Below are 17,652 nucleotides of genomic sequence, written 5' to 3'. Positions count from 1 at the left end.
TGTTGAATAATCCTTATTCATTATCCTTTTTTTAACTTTATAGTTAATTTTCTGTTTCTACTAGTAGAAAATTAAATTAAAAATAAATTAAATTGCAAAATAGCTTTTGGGAGGGAAACTAGTGTTTTTAAAAATTTATAATTAACCATGTAAGGTATATGCCCAATTAATACATTGGTCCAAGTATATATGACTATGATTAGAGCAATCATTTTCTATATCCAAATAGAACCTATGACTATCTAAAATAAGATAGGTCCAATTATTTTTGATGGAAGGTCCTGTTGTATATAATTTTTTGAGACCAAGTAACGAAGTGTTTGGAGATTTTCATGATTTGTGGTTACAATGAAACAGAATGTTTAAATCAAAAGTCTCCAGCACATGTCAGGATGGGTATGCGGTTTGTTTTCAGATATCTGGTGAAGAACAGAGGTGGTGGGTGAAGACAAGCTCGGATCCAATGGATCATTACTTCCCGAGGTATGTAACACCTTAGATATCAGTCCCATAAATCTATCACAGAAGAAGCAGTCCTGATTGCCCTGTGCAAGTGGATTGCTGCTTCTAAACAGTTTTCAACATTAATCCATAAGTTTGAGAAACTGAGTTCCTTTGCATGTTGGTATCAGAAAGTGGTGTAAAAATGTTAACATTGAATTGACAATTAAGATAATTTAAAGTAAAGAAACTGAATAGGACATGTAATTACATAGGGAGTTGTCACATCTCTTTCTTTCTTTCTTTCTTTCTTTCAGATCACGATTCTCATGGCACCGTTTTTCCATACCACTTAGTGATGAATGCTTGTACATGTCAGCCAAGACGTGGCTTCTTGGTAAGGTTTGTTCTGATGCTTTGGTGTTGACCATGTAATATGTGAACTCCAAATTCAGTGACCGCCTTAATCTGCCTTCCTTTCAATTGGTTTCTTCTTAATTTACCACTGATGACAATAGCTCAAATTCCAAATAAAAGCTCTTCCCAAGGTGAGCATTTTCGGTTCTTTTTATCCTCAGGCAATTATTTCAGACTAAGCTCAGCACTTTCAGAACTGATAAGCAGATAGATTGATTTGCAAGGGTGAGCAGCAGGCAGTGGCCTGCCACCTTAATAGACTTCCCTGCCAGCTCTCTTCCTGTTTCACGCCCTCATTCTTTGGATGGTGTGGTTGCTCTACCAAGTGTACAATTTTTACAGGCAATATCACTGTCCTATAACCTCTTGATATGAATATAGTAGAGACAGAAATGAGTAGTAAAGGCCGAGAATATATTGTAAGTATCAGGAATTACTGCTTCAAAGAGCCTTTCTTGGGGCTGAGGGTAGACTTCAGACCATGCCTAGCAACAAAAAAACCATATGATAAGAAAGGAGTCCATGTTTATTAGCAGTTTTTAAAGTGCACTGAGTGAAAAATTCTCATCTTGGCAACCCCGGCTCTCCTTTTTCAGACTTAAGTAAACGTGCAGACTGTAACAACATGTTGCCATTCGTCTGTGAAAAATACAATGTATCTTCATTAGAGAAATACAGTCCAGATTCTGCAGCCAAAGTACAGTGCACCGGGAAATGGATTCCTTTTCAGAACAAGGTAAAAAGAGAATTGCAGCCCTGTGCAAACGGTGATTGCTTTCATGCTTCTTGGATGGCCTGTGGTAGAAGGGCAGCCCAATCAGACACCTCTCTGAGAGGGCCTCTGACATCAGGAACACGGGCGGTACCAAACTCCTCTCTAAATTTAGTGACGCCCACAGGTCTTTGTATTCTGTTATTCCCACGTTGCTGAAGTTGATCTGCCAATGGCTCCCCATCCACCGACTAGTCACAGCTAATCCCTCTCCCTGAGGAAACTGACTCATTTCCCCCTAAAGGAGAAAATCCAAGTAGCATCGCCAATCAACTTAGGTCAGAGACCACCCACATGCTGCAAAATACTTCTCTTTGATTTTGTCCACCTGAGAGTTCAGGGATGAAGTAGGGTTGGGCAATAGTGAGTTCTGTGCCTGCCTCTTTGGGATGTATGCACCACACTGCTGTATTTATCTACAAGATTATCGGGTTGCTAGGAAGAAATGGTCAGTGGATGTTAACACATTTTTTTTCCTCTCACTTAAAAGAAGTTTAAAGGGGTGCAGGCTGGGCTGATGTAAAAACCCTACAAAGTCATCAGTGGTAGCAAGGTCCTTGTTTCTGCTCTACCGTCTTCAATGTTGGATTTCTCTGTTCAGCATGGTCCTTCTGGGACCATTTCTGGACATCAACCAGTGACTTTGTGGCTCAGCTTCATTGAACCACCCAGTCTCTAAGAAAGCTGAGGACAATTGTAGAGTGATTCAGGGAACACCATTCGAGACAAACTAATCCACCCTAACTGTTCATCATCACAGAGAAACGAAGAGATGTATTTGACAGCCGAAGCACCTGTCGGGAAGCTGGCACCATTTTGACTTCTGCATTAGTTGGGGGGAGGGGCAGCGTAGCTCTCTCTGAGCTATGCTCCCAGCCACATTTTAGATCGAAAGAAAAAAAAAAAATAGGATAATCTTTTCAATTTTGAGAAGGAGCTGGAACTATGTTAATTTGCATAGTGATATAAATTTGAATTAAAATGTCATACCCAAGCCGGGCAGTGGTGGCGCACTCCTTTAATCCCCGCACTCCGGAGGCAGAGGCAGGTGGATCTATGTGAGTTTGAGACCAGCCTGGTCTACAGAGTGAGATCCAGGACAGCCAGTTCTGTTACACAGAGAAACCCTGTCTCAAAAAAAAAAAAAAAAAAAAAAAAAAAAACTAAATAAATAAATAAAATTTTCTAAAAAATAGAGTTGGGGATTTATCTCAATGGTAGAGCACTTTCCTAACAAGCACAAGGCCCTGGGTTCAGTCCTCAGATCCAAAATAAATAAATAAATAATAAAATAAAATAAAAAATGTTGTACCCAGAAGAAAAAAGATGTGTTTCATATCAGGGGCTCTGATGTCAGATGGAATAGAACTGGAATGCCCATTTTACCACCAGGTAGTTACTTTGCTTAGGGGTCAAGTTGCTTCATTTTGCCTCAGTTTTCTCGTTTGCTCTGAGAATTAAATGAGATCATGACGGGTTGGGGATTTAGCTCAGTGGTAGAGTGCTCGCCTAGCAAGCGCAAGGCCCTGAGTTTGATCCTCAGCTAAAAAAATAAAATAAAATAAAAAATAAAATAAAATAAATGAGATCATGAGATGGTTAACCGAGTACAAAAACTGCAGAGCAAGCCAGACACACAGTAATGAGACACTTTTAAAAACACATGTAATAGCTCAAAGGTTGTTCATCACATGTTTATAGTAAAAGTATCAATTTGAAATCATGTGATAGTGCTTTGTTAATTTCCAGATCTCACAGACTGCCAGCAATGCTCTAAAACGTGAGGGCGACATTTTCTGTTTGTGTAGTTTCCTTGTGTCTCTTGTTTACAGTGCTTTTTGAAGGTCAACTCCGAGCAGCCTGTTACATTTTCCCAAGCAAACAGCACTTGTCTGACCTATGGTGGAACCCTGCCTTCTGTGCTGAGCAAGAGTGAACAAGGTACCAGGATTTCCCAGGCTTGCTGGAAAAGTGGGTTTTGTTTGTTTTTTGGAATGCTGGGGATCAAACACAGGGCCCCAGCACAGCTGAGCAAATGCTGCATGCTGAGAACCTTGTTTTATTTAGTATGGGTTGGGAGCCAAATTAGTTTTAGGAGCCTGTAGGGAATTAAAATAAAATTATATAATTAAACTATATTTCCATATGCTTTTCTACTGTTTTGGCATTTTATTTACTTATATGTGTGTGGGGTGTGTGTGTGTGTGTGTGTGTGTGTGTGTGTGTGTGTGTGTTATATATGTGATGTGTGTATGTGATCTGTGTGTGTGTGTCATCTGTGTGTATGTCAGATGTACGTGTGGGGACATGTGTAAGTCTGGTGTGTGTGTGTGTGTGTGTGTGTGTGTGTGTGTGTGTGTGTGTGTGTTGTATGTGGTGTATATGTGTGTGTGGTATATATGTGGGGTGTGTATGTGTGTGTGGTATATATGTGGGGTGTGTATGTGTGTGTGGTATATATGTGGGGTGTGTATGTGTGTGTGGTATATATGTGGGGTGTGTATGTGTGTGTGGTATATATGTGGGGTGTGTATGTGTGTGTGGTATATATGTGGGGGGGGGGTATATATGTGGAGTGTATATGAAGATCAGAGAACAACATTCAGGAAGGAACCTGTTCTTCCTTCCCACCATGTGGGTTCTGAAAATCCAACTCAACTCATCCGAGTTTTCTATCTCTCTGGCCCTAACTGCTTTTCCAAAAATTTCGTTTGAACAGATTTTATTACATCCTTGCTTCCGGAAATGCAAACTAGTTTGTGGATTGGCCTGCGCTGGAGTGCCTACGATAGGATAAACAAATGGACAGATGGCAGAGACCTGACATACAGTAATTTTCACCCATTGCTGGTTGGTCGGAGGCTGAGTATACCAGCAAATGTGAGTTATATTTCAATCATCTATTTAGTGCAGGAAATACTTGAGTCTCCCATAAATCACTAAATCAAGAACAATAGCCCAGGAACTCAGATATAACTCAGTTGGTGGAGTACTTGCCAGATGTGCACAAATCCCTGGACTTGATCCCCAGCAGCACACAAACCAGCCAGCATGGCCTGTGCCTGTAATCTTAGCAACTGGCAGATAGAGGCAGGAGGGTCAGAAGTTCAGTTACCCTCATTACATAGTAAGTTTGAGACCAGTCTGGGCTATGTGAAACCCTGTCCCAAACCATTTTTAATAATAATAATAATAAAGGAATAGCCTATTGCTTAGTTCCATTTATATGACATGATCCAAACAGGCAAATTAAGAAAGATGGAGTAAAGAGTGGTTTCCAAAAGCCAAGGTGGTTGGAAGGGTGATGGTGTGGGTTGTGAGGCCCCTCTTCAGAAAAGCAAAAATCATCTACCACTGATTGAGGCGATGACTGCACAATTCTGCACATATCCTCTGCACTATTGACTGCACATGTTAAACAGGTGGATTGCAGCTCAGTAAAGCTGTGAGAGCCACAGCCTTCAGGTGGGTGGCCTGGTTTTCACAGTAGCACACTCTTAGCAAGTATTTCACAACCTTGTAACTATCCAGAAACCGGTGTAAATGTTTCACCGAATGTGGGGAATGTGAGCGCTCCACTTCAATCTCTCAAGATGAAAAGACGAAACAGCGATTTGCTCATCATTTCTCTTTCTTTTGAGGATGCCATAGATTTAATTCCTGGTTGATGTTCTCATTGGTGGGAAATCAGGGAGGGGAAAAGGGCACCATATTGACAGTAGTTACACAGACACCTTGCAATTGCCACAACAGTGAAATTCCTGATGAGATTCTGACTAGATTTTAGGGGAATTAAGACACTTGTCCAACACCTGGTTTGGAAATGTGGTATAAAGCATCTCATCATTTTCTCATCTTCCTATAGGTCACTGTGAAATTTTATATAATTCTAGCTTCCTTTTAAACCCCTGAGAATGGCTTTTTCCTCTTGATTGTCTTACAGATATTTAGAAAGCTATTGCCTGAGGACTTTTGTGTGATTTTCCCCCCATAGGTATCTGTATCAGTTACTTTGGGGTCAAGGTAACTGCAGTGCCTAAACACTTCAAGGCAGGAAGGCCTATTGTGGTTCCAGGAGGTTTCTGTCCATGGTGATGGGGAACATGGTGCCACATTGTACCAAACAGAGAGCAGAGGCTGCTGCTCTCCGGCTTTCACCCCTCCACTTTTCCTACACCTCCACCACCCCCTTTTATAAGGTGTGGTCCTCAGCCATAAGATGACGTCACCCACACTCAGAGGGAGTGTTTCTCCTTCAGGCTGTCCTCCATGAAAGAGTCCTCACAGACACTTCCAGGGAAGTGCCTCTTCAGTCTTTTGTTTCCTTTAGTCTTTCCAGACAAGGCTTCTCTGTGTGTGGCCCTGGCTGTCCTGGAACTCACTCTATAAACTAGGCTGGCCTGAAACTCACAGAGATCCACCTGCTTCTGCCTCCCAAGTGCTGGGATTAAAGGCGTGTGCCACCACTGCCTGGTCACCAGCTTTTTATAGGTAATTCTAAATCCACTCAGTTCACAGTGGAGATGAGCCTGCACAGTATCCATCCCACTAACTTTCTTAACCAGGTCTCAAGAGTTTGTCAGACGGTCTTCTGAGCATTCTAATTAGGTCATTTATAATCTTCATAAAACTGTGACCCTATAGTCACTATGGCCACTCCTTTCTGGCTTCACCACACCTGCTAAGACTTTCAGAAACAGGGAACCCAAAGGGAGTGGTCGCCGCCACCCTAGACTTAGTCTGGAGGTTAGCAGACCTCTTTAAAAGCTTTTGTTGCTTACGTTCTAATAACTGTGAGATGTAGCATTCTGTTATAGGTGTATTTCTTTTTTCTTTTTTTTTTTTTTTTTTGCCAGAGCTGAGGACCGAACCCAGGGCCTTGTGCTTGCTAGGCAAGCACTCTACCATAGAGCTAAATCCCCAACCCCATATTTCATATTTTTAATAGGAAGACACATTAGATTCTAAGCCTCATTTCCATCATCTGCAAAAATCACATAGTTTTTCCCACTAGACTGACTGGCAGGTAGTAAGATGCATGAAAACATTGTGTTTCAGGTACCAGATCTACTTGTTCTGAGTAGATTCTTATTTTTTCTGTTGTATGGGCTTGGGTTTGCTATCGTTTGTTTGAGAATGTTTTCATCTCTGTTCACCCAGTTGATTTTTTAAAGCTGTGTTATGAGGTTTTCTTACCATCAGGCTCCCATCACAAAATGAACTGTCTTGTCTGTGTCCTGGAAATATGACCCCACCTGTGCTAATGAAGGAACTATGGACAGCATGCTAGAATCCTCTTTAATGATAAGGGAGTTGGTGTAGGTGAGGACCCAGCCTCAGGCCTCTGCCTGGGTTTATGATGCCTTTGGAGGCTTATTTAGAGCTTTGTAAGATTGACCTCTAAGTTCAGTGCTGTTAGAAGGTCTATACCGACCCCAATGATAGGATGAGATCATATTTCAAGTTTTAGTCCAGTACACATAGGTATTTTTCAATAGCAGTGTAAATTACCAATATTCTCCCAACTTCCTGGCACATTTAGGGGCTTGGTGGGTCCTTACAACTAAAGAAAGTTGTCTGTATCACTAACACTCCAAAATGTATTAGAATAAAGATGTGTACCATTTGTTTGTTTTTAATCCCCGGGCCTTAGTTTGTGCAGAACAAAATCAGATACATATCTTTGGTCCTTTGCACTGTCGGCTCCAGCTCTCATCAAGTCCTTCACTTATGTTATTAATAGTACTTCTACATTTCCTATTCTGTTTTTCTTGGAATTATCCAGCCTCTCACATTGAAGTGCTCATTGATTTTCCCCTTTTCAAATACATTTAACAATACTTTCTCTGGGTCAGTTTTAATCATATCCCCTTTTGGCTAGCTCTTGTTACTTTCTATAATTACCTTGTTTCTATTTTAGTTTAATATTTACTTAGTAATTCAATTTTTTAATCTGTCACTCCTGGTGGCATAAGCCTGTTTTTCTTTGTTTTTTTTTATATATGTTTATTTATCTTGTGTATGTTTGTGTATGGCTTCATGCCACTGCACATGTGTGGATATCAGAGGACAACTTGTGGGAGTTGACTTTCTCTTTCCACCACGAGGGATCCAGGTGCCAACCCCCAAACACCTGTGCACATGCACTCACACACATGCTCACATATATGTACGTGTTCACTCAAACATGAAACATGTACATATTTTTTTAATTATCCACATCTATTAAATATAATCAATCAATTTTGCTCACTTGGATTATCAAGACTGACCAGTTAGTTTAGAACTGTAGTCATTTTTGTCTTATTTCTAAGAGGCTTTCTTTGTTTGGAAATATGCATATCTATGTTAACATTTTTTTAATTTCCTTTCTTTTTTTTTTTTTTTTTTTTTTTTTGGAGCTGAGGACCGAACCCAGGGCCTTGCACTTGCTAGGCAAGCACTCTACCACTGAGCTAAATCCCCAACCCCAACTTTTTTAATTTCTAAAAGCCTTTTTTATGCCTTGAATGTATGTCATGGTGTAGGCGAATTTTTCTGTCTCTCCTGCCAGCTCTCAAATCACGACATGGAGACTATTATTAATTATAAACACTTGGTCGATAGCTTAGGCTTGTTTCTAACTAGTTCTTATAACTTAAATTAACCCATATCTTTTAATCTACATCCTATCACATGGCTTTTACCTCTATCTAATTTTGTGTGTCCTACTCGTTCTGTATCTGGCTGGCGACTCCTGGCATCTCTGCCCTTCTTCCTAATGTTCTCTCTGCCCCAAAAATCCTGCCTAGCTATTGGCTACTTAGCTTTTTATTAACCCAGCCACAGTGACACATCTTCACACAGTGTAAAGGAATATTCCACAACATCGTGGCTTTGTTATTACTGTTGTTTTGTTCTTTAGAAAGTTCCCACTAAGTTCTCTCAAGAGTTGGTTTGGTTTGGTTTGGTTTTGGCTTTGGTTCATTTGTTGGTTTGTAGGGGGAAGAAGAAACACCAGTTTAAGATCCAAAATTTTCTTGCAAGGATCTTCAGACTGTTAGCCCCATAACTGTACTAATATTGTCTTTTCAGATCTTTGATGAAGAGTCTCACTACCACTGTGCCCTGATTCTCAATCTCAAAAAGTCACCACTTACTGGGACCTGGAATTTTACTTCCTGCTCTGAACGCCATTCTCTGTCTCTCTGTCAGAAGTACTCAGGTATTAACTGCCACCTAGATGTCTGCTGTTAGATACATGCTGTTAGGGTTCTTTGTTAAAGTCTTACAAATGAATTCATATATTTGATAGTTATGTAGCTTACATTTTTAGCATAGACAAGTTCATATTGACACAGTGAGGCAGATTATCTCTTATAGATTGTGATTTTTTTCAAGTATTATTACCACAGTTAAATATAAAAATCAAATATATGGTAGCACCTGTTAATAGTTGTCTAATGAAAGTCGTAGCTCAATATTCTAGTAAGCTGTGGTTGAATGTTCTTTCTACTCAGACACTTTGCAGATTTTAGTTTTTATCTGAGGAAAAGTTCAGTACTGTACTAACACTTACTGTTAATTTTTTTTTTTTTTTTTGAGCCAAGGATCGAACCCAGGGCCTTGCACTTGCTAGGCAAGCACTCTACCACTGAGCTAAATCCCCAACCCTTACTGTTAATTTTAGCTTACAGAAACTAGAGGAAACACTATGTAAAGCTGTCTGTATCTTTCCATGTCAAAATAAGTTAAAATAAGTACTTCAAAAGTAGAAACCACCCACGCTGGACAAAGTGGCATACTCCTCTAGTCCCAGCACTTGAGAGGCAGAGGCAAATGAATCTCTGTAAGTTCAAGGCCAGCTTGATTTACATAGTGAGTTCCAGAACAGCCAGAGCTACAAAGTAAGAGGAAAAAAAGATAAATAGAAACCACCTAGTTTTTGAAAATATATTGCATTATTTTTATTGACCATGATAAGTTTTTAACAAATGTTTAAGTGAAAGTTCTTGCTACATAATGAGAACCTTAAGCACATATTTCATATTCCTTAGCAAATCTCTTCTTGTTAAATTAATCTTTGCCCCTTTGTCCCACCCTCTCTAATGACTTCCTTATTCAGATAACAACCCTAAGGCGGTAACAGTGACTCTGCAAAGTTTTTTCAGGATAGCTCTGCCAGTTGAGAACTTTATAAGGGGACAATTTTTTTTTATGTCACTTTATTCAATCAGCTGATATATCCAGTGGGGAGAAAGAAGTTAACTTTTTTTTTTAACATAATAACAGGTTATAATTCAAAAGTCCAGGGTTATTTTAAACAATAAAATATTTTCTCTGTAGAAAATAGTAAAAATGATAACATTTCCCAATAAGCCCTTTTAAGCCAAATGATAGCTGAATTATACATATAAATATTGATTAGATTCTGGGATACAGAAGAGACCTATCTTCATCTGTTCAGAGAGCTATGTTTTACCTAAGTTGCGTAAGAGAGATTCCTATTCATCTTCCCCTTCACTGTTTGATTTACAGCAGACATTTTTCTATAGGCTAATCCATAATCTAAAAAGATTTTATCATCCATAAGGGGACACTTTTAAAAAATTAGTTTTATTGGTTCTTTGAGAATTCCGTACAATGCATTTTGGTTCTGTTCACACACACACACACACACACACACACACACACACACACACACACACACGAATTTCTCCCCCTCACTCCTTCCACAGCCATCCTTATCTCTCCCTCCCAAAACTTCACTTCCTTTATTTTATTTCTTACTAGCCCATTGAGTCCAATCTGTGCTGCTTCTGTAGTCCTGGCTGTGAGGCCATTAACTGGAACCTGGTTAACCTACCAGGAGCCACACTCTTAAAAAAAAAACCTGGCTGTCCTCCACAGAACTCACCAGCTCTTCACAGGTCTTCAGTTGCGGCTTGGGAACCACTTTCCAGTCCATGCTCACAGTGGACCACCTTGCTCTTGTGCAGGTCTCCCCCAGGTCCCCAAGCCGCTGGGAGTTTATAAGCACAGCAGGCCTGCCATGTCCCAAAGACACTGTTTCATTCCAATCCAGCCTAACCTCTGGCTCTTATAATCTTTCTGTCCCTCTTTAGAAAAGGGTCCCTGACCTTTGGGGCAGTGGAGGTGACCAAGATGTTGTAAGGAGAGACTTTTAAATACTTTTCCTGGCAAAGCAGTTAACACAAAGGAGGTGTGATAATCTTATTGCAGGCGACTTTTATGGGGAGCTTTTCTCTCTCCAAATGAGATCATCCTGATTTTAGGAAGTTGCAAGTTATATGTTTTACACAATCCATTCAGCAACATATAGCTTAATCTCTCAACAAAATTAGTACAGAGGCGAGCGACGTCTGAAGTCAACTAGTAAGACATGAAATCTGGAAATCTGACAGCCCTCTATGACGTAGCATAGTGTGTGGAAGGAACCGTTGTTAGATTGTTTTCTTTTACAATAGAAACTGAAGACGGACAGCCTTGGAAGATTAACTCAGAAACTGTAAAATATCTAAATAACCTGTACAAAATCATCTCGAAGCCTCTGACGTGGCACGGTGCTCTGAAGGAGTGTCTGAAAGAGAACATGCGGCTGGTGAGCATCACAGACCCTTACCAGCAGGCCTTCCTGTCGGTGCACGCCACCCTGCGCAACTCCTCCTTCTGGATCGGACTCTCCAGCCAAGATGTAAGATTTCCATTCCACCCGCCATCCCCTCGTGTAGACCAAGAGAAAGCAACATCGTAAAGCCTTATGCAGTGAATTCCATGAGTGTCTATTTTTAGGCCAATTATCTTTTGACATAAAGTGCAAGATTGGGGTTTTTAAAAACCTAGTGGGTGTGACTCACTGAACAACACTTCTTTTTATTTATCTTCGTTGACTGAGCTAGAATCAGTTGTCAGGTCTCCTCAACCAAAGATGAGGAGGGAAGAGTTTAAAACTCCAGTAGGGCTGGCTGTGGAGCAAATGTTGAGAGTTTTCTCTCACTTTCAGAGTTAGCACAAAGACGTTAAAGTGTAGAGGCAAATATGAGACCCTGTCCCAAATGAGAGAAAAGGCAAAGACTGGCACCTCAGGATGACCTTAGACTCTACACTCAAGCCATGGCACATGTGTGCCAGTCTGTACACAGAAACACAAACACAGACACATGCACATCACACATACACACACATATTACACACAGAGACACATGCATGTACACACACATGCAATACACATACCACACACACAAAGACATACCCACATCACACGCACAGACATGCATATCACACACACACACACACACACACACACACACGCACGGACATGCACACATCACATATACACACAAATCACACATACTGACACATCTGACACATGTACATCATACACACATACATATATTATTTAAAATTTTAAACTATAATAAATTAAAAGAATGAAAATTAAAATCACTTGTATTAAAATCTCTGTTAACGAGGTATGGTGCCTTCATACCTGTAATCTCAACACTTAGGAGGCTAAAGCAGGAGGATTATCATACGTCCAGGACCAGCCTGGGCTCTAGGATGAGTTCCAGACCAGCCCAAGCTACCAAGCAAGATTCTCACTATTTAATGAAAAGTCACTGTATCAGAAGTTACCTATGGGCTAGTATTTTGGTGTGTTCTTGATTTACTGTTTTTACGGATTTATTTTTAAAGCAGTTGGAGTCATGTCTCATCACTTTCCCCATTTCCCACTTAATGATTTTGGTATTTTTCCTTAGTCTGTTCTCTATCATCATCATCATCATCATTTGTGTGTGTGTGTGTGTGTGTGTGTGTGTGTGTGTGTGTGTGTGTGAAAGAGAGAGAGAGAGAGAGAGAGAGAGAGAGAGAGAGAGAGATGGGGGCACACATGTGGAGATCAGAGGACACTTTGTGGAATCTGTTCTTTCCTTCTACCTTTGAATGGTTTGCTCTACCCACTGAGCCATCTTGCTAGCTTCTCTTGTGTTTTCAGTCTTGACCTGTGGTTCTCTTTTGCCGTCTCCCTTCATTTTACATATCCTGTGTAGCTGTTGTATCTTCATAAGCTGCCTTTAATCCTCGGAACATGACAGCATGTGAAGATGCAACAGTGTATGTTGAAAACAATTGAATTTTTAAAAGCAGAATAGAAATAATAGAAGCCTTTTATTCATGTACCATGACACCAGGGAAGTATAGTGAGAAGAACAGCCTGGAGCTGTGCGGACAGTTGTTTTCATATACATGTATAAAGAAAATGATGCTGACCTGAAATAAAGCATGTCCACTGTATCTCAAGTATAGCAATTCTGAGTTAAATGAAATCCAGAGCAGGGTCACGGCAGGGTCACACCACACGGTAGTGAATATCAGGAAGGAACAAGGAGAATAAGTCCTCATGTAGAACACATTTCAGAGAGAGGCATGGATCCTGGAAGTTTGCTCTAAGTGAAGGGACATCAAAGGAGATAATACCCACAGCCCCCCACTTACAGTCCTTTGGTATCTAAGGACAAAAAAAAAAAATGAACAGGCTTCCCTTGTGCAGGTAAAACAGATTGTTAGCTTGGAAAAGCCAAGTTCAAATTAAGTTCAATGAAAGTGTAGATGTTAGAACGTTTAGGTATTTATAGTCTTGATCAGGAGACTTCACGTCCACTGTGGACTGGGAGTGCAATCAGATTTATCTGTGGTAGAATGAGGCTCCAAAGGCCATTGGCAGGGGCTGGTGGCAGAGAGTAAGAATTCGGGACAGTGTAGGCCAGAGTATAGGTAAAATGCCTCTCCAGAGGACAAGTTTAAAGCCCCACCAGTGGCTTAGGAATTAACTGATAGAGCCTTTGCTAGCAGCCAGGAGGCCCTGGATTCAACCCTTAGCGGTACCAAAATAATGAAGCATTTGGTAGTGCTAGATTTGGCTGTTTCCTGGTTTTGAAAGAAGGAATCTGTGTGTGACCTTCAGCATTGGTCTAGTGCCTGGTGGCACCAGAGGGAAGCTTCATAGCTATTGCTGAAACTCCAGTGTCAACCGCATAAAGCCAATCTCAAGACAGGCGGGTGATCAAGCCCTGTCAAGATCTACAGACAAGTATTTAGAGGCTTCCAGATTGATACACATACTGTAAAGGAAGCTGCTTTGCCCCAGAGACCATTGTGAAAACAGCAGTGTGAGCTACCCAGGCTTGAGTTAAGACTCAGGAAATGAGCATTTCACACTTGACTAGTCTTGTGTTACAGCCGTGTCACAGATGGGGGTCTGGAAATTTGGAGGGCCAGGCTCACAAATCAAAAGCTCATACGGGATTGGACTACTGTTCACAGCCAGATTTCTGCTCTTTCTAGTTTGCCATGCTGTCTCCATTATACCCCGTGCAAACAGTGGTTCTGCACCCCATCTTAGCTTTCTGGTTTCCACCAAACAGTTCTTATGACCTGTGGGCAGCAGAGCCTGATGGTTAGGACCACAGAGTCTGAGAGCCAGAACTGGGGCCTCAGCACTGTGCTCACTCTCAGTTTCCAGCTCTGTTAAAGAGAGGTAACAGTGCCCTCCTCAGACGGCTGTTACACAGATTAAACAAGTCAATATTTATCATTGAGGGCACTTAAGCATTTAAGATAGTGCTTAGCACAATATAAAATATACCTAATACTTATTTGACCTCATGGGTTAAATAGTATGAAAGGGATAATGTGAATATTGTCTCTTTGCAATGAATTTCTGCACCTCATAGGATGGGCTCAACTTCGATTGGTCGGATGGAAAACGTCTTCATTTTAGTAACTGGGCGGCAAACAATGAGAAGCTTGATGACTGTGTGATCTTAGACACGGATGGACTCTGGAAAACAGCCGACTGTAATGATAACCAGCCTGGTGCCATTTGCTACTATCCAGGAAGTATGTAAATTTCAAATGTAGTGGAACTGTGTTCATTTGGTTTTGCAAAATCTTATTTGGGGATTAGAAGGAAACCGTGTCCGTTTTAAGAGAGTATTTTTATTATTTTATTTTGTGTATGGGTGTGTTGGCAGTATGTGTGTCTGGGCACCATGTGCAGGCCTCGTGTCCATGGAAGCAAGATCCCTGGGACCGGAGTTACAGATGTTGTAAGCTGCCACAGAGGTGCTGGGAATCTAAAGTAAGCCCTCTGGGGTGCAGACATCTCTTAACCCTGAGTCCTCTCCAGCTCTACTGTGTCAGGTTTGTTTTTTTCAACAAAAATTTGGTGCAAACATTTGTACTCAAGAATGATTGATTATAAATTGTTTTGAAATTAATTTTTTATTTTGGATTTTGTCTTTCTTATATCAGCTGACAATGTTGATTGGCATATACAGTCCCATTGTCACTCAGCCTTATCTTACATATATTTTTATTCATATATATTTACAAAACTAACTCATGGAAACTCTTATTTGGTTGGGTTTTTTTGGGAGGGTGTTGTTTTGTTTTGTTTTGTTTTGTTTCGAAACAGGGTTTCTCTGTGTAGCTTTGCACCTTTCCTGAAACTCACTCTGTACACCAGGCTGGCCTTGAACTCACAGAGAATCGCCTACCTCTGCCTCCAAGTGCTGGGATTAAAGGTGTGCACCACCGCCGCCTGGCTGGAAACTCTTTCTTAATTAATTCTTAACACCAACAACTGACATCTTAAGCCACTGTTGAAATTCCCAGGCATGGTGGCACGTACTTTTAATCCCAGCAGAAGAGGTAGAGCAACAACAAGGTCAAGGTAGCTTAAGTCAAAAGGGAATTACGAACACCATCCTACAAACAAGGGTAGAATTCAACCCCTTCAGGAGAAGGAGTATCAGAAACCCAGCACTCGGAAGCCTGAAGCAGGCCGCTCTCTGTGAGTTTGAGGCCAGCCTGGTCTACGTAGCAAACGTAGGCCATCCAAAACTATATGGTAAGACCCTGTCTCAAAAAGCAAAATTAAAGCAAACAAACAAACAAAAAAATCCCAACACCATCAAGAAAGCAGAAACGCAGAAATGCGTGTGTGCCTGTCCTTTCTCTGTGTCTTTGCTCTGTCCTGGTGAACTCTGCCCTCTCTGCACGTAGTGGAACACCGCTTCTCCCCAACTTCCACTTCTGCCTGTCACTAAAGGTGAGTTCACAGTTTCTGAATCCCCGCTTTTCCATCTCTTAGCATCTTTTGGGTTCAGCCTGAGTTGGGTATGCAATCTCCAGCCCAATCAGGGGCCCACATTTGTGTGTTTGTGGGAGAAAGAGCACACTATTTCTGAGATTGAGGGATTTGTCACAAAATGGGAGAAAAATGACCAGTGGTCTCTAGGACATACTAAATCTTTCTCAGTTATTTTGAGCTCTGCATATTTATATCTGCGTCTTCTGGAATATACGACTTTTTCATAAAATAAAAAAATTAAATATTCTGGAGGTCATGTTTTAAATGATATCTCTGTTTAATTTTGTTAAGGGAATAACTATTCCATTAAGTTATTTCATTAGAATTAGAGGTATCAGTAAGCAGAAACGAGAGAGTGAATTACACAGTTCTAGTTAGATGCCTATTATTAATTAATATGTTTATAGAGTTCCTCTGGGGAGGCTCCTGGTACTTGACATTTAATAATGCAGGAAGACAGAATCTCATGTAACCTAAAAAGCACCTCATTTTTACATTCCTCACTCCACAGCAGGGGTAAGAAAATTATGTCAGATAATTTCCTCACCACAGAAAGCCAGCATTCTTTATGCTATATTCGAGTGTAAACAGAGCGAGCCTCACCAGGCTGTTACTTCCTCACTTCCTGCATATTTCCCACAAATCAAGTCTAATGACTGTGAACAGGATTTAACATTTACATCTGAAATGAGAGCTCTCACCATTAACTCCTTTTCTAGATGAGACTGAAAAGGAGGTCAAACCATCAGACAGTGCTAAATGTCCGTCTCCTGTGCAGAACACTCCATGGATAGCATTTCAGAACTCGTGCTACAACTTCGTGATAACCAAGAATAGACATAAGACAATCACACAGGAGGAAGTGCACTCTCTGTGCCAGAAACTGCGTAAGTACATCCTACTGTCTTCGCGTACTGGGACACACTCACTTCTCATGTCACTTGTTATAGAGATTCCTAAGTAGTGCTGGTGACTGCCTCCCCTAATTTTCACACTGGAGAGCAGAGAACTGGGCGTGAAGCAGCCAGACCGACTGAAGAGAACTAGGTCACCTTGAGTGGCAAGCAGCTCCTTTACACCACTCGCCAAGGTCAAAGGGGGTAGGATTGACCTTGTGCACATGGAGCTCTCCAGACCTGGAGCGATTCCCAGTTAAACCCTGAGGGTCTGTAACTTTTGAATGATGGAACAGAAGGAACTATGAACTTTGGACGGAGTACCTATGAAAAGTATCAAGTCAGTATCCCCCGAAGTGGGCCTTTAAGAGAAGTTCTACAAAAAATAAGATAGAATAAAGGTTGAGAAACACTAGGCTGTTTACCCTCCGTATCAAAGCACATCAAGATCTACTTTAAGAAATGCTGGCATAGCATATGACGCCACAGAGACTGAGGCAGCATGCACAGGGCCTGATGGGATCCTAGAGCCCAAAGGAGCAGCGGACACACCCCCACCCCTTACCAAGAAGCTGCGTCCAGTTGATAACCACTTGCAAATGAAAATTTAGTTTTCTCCAAAGGAGTCTGAACCCCCCAGCCGCATCCTGCACAACAGGGCCTTCCTCCTGGACCCTGGGTTAGGCACAAAGCACACCCAAACACCTGTTTTCACAGAGATCCTTTATTAAGCAGAGAAGAAAAGTTAAAGTGACTGCTTCCTGACTCTGGCAGAAAACAGCAGCAAACACCCTTGCAGGTGTCATTTTTAAGAGGAGAAAAAGGGGAGGTCTGTGTGAGAATGGGCTAGGAAAGGAGAAAGGGGACCAGAGAGAGGGGGAGGGAACAAGAGGGGGGGCAGGAGTATTTGTCCCCAGGAGACAAAGGACTGCCTCTGGAGAGAGAGGAGACAGATGTGGCTCATGGGCAAA

At 41.3% G+C, this 17,652-nt stretch overlaps 1 protein-coding gene across 2 annotated transcripts in view; it reads left to right on the top strand.

Annotated features, from left to right (window-relative positions):
• The window catches only part of LOC118582574 (lymphocyte antigen 75), a 133,667-nt gene that overhangs the window by 48,971 nt on the left and 67,044 nt on the right, over positions 1-17,652 (top strand). For both annotated transcript variants that reach the window (XM_036185549.1, XM_036185547.1), the window contains exons 19-27: positions 416-483; positions 759-838; positions 1,455-1,594; positions 3,463-3,571; positions 4,350-4,510; positions 8,705-8,834; positions 11,098-11,324; positions 14,365-14,530; positions 16,505-16,672. In XM_036185549.1, the coding sequence (XP_036041442.1) occupies positions 416-483; positions 759-838; positions 1,455-1,594; positions 3,463-3,571; positions 4,350-4,510; positions 8,705-8,834; positions 11,098-11,324; positions 14,365-14,530; positions 16,505-16,672 (1,249 nt within the window). The remainder of the gene's footprint in view (positions 1-415; positions 484-758; positions 839-1,454; positions 1,595-3,462; positions 3,572-4,349; positions 4,511-8,704; positions 8,835-11,097; positions 11,325-14,364; positions 14,531-16,504; positions 16,673-17,652) is intronic.

This window comes from Onychomys torridus, chromosome 4 (genome assembly GCF_903995425.1).
Source record: "Onychomys torridus chromosome 4, mOncTor1.1, whole genome shotgun sequence".
In the NCBI taxonomy this organism is placed as follows: Eukaryota; Metazoa; Chordata; class Mammalia; order Rodentia; family Cricetidae; genus Onychomys; species Onychomys torridus.
This window is presented reverse-complemented; position numbering and strand designations above follow the sequence as displayed.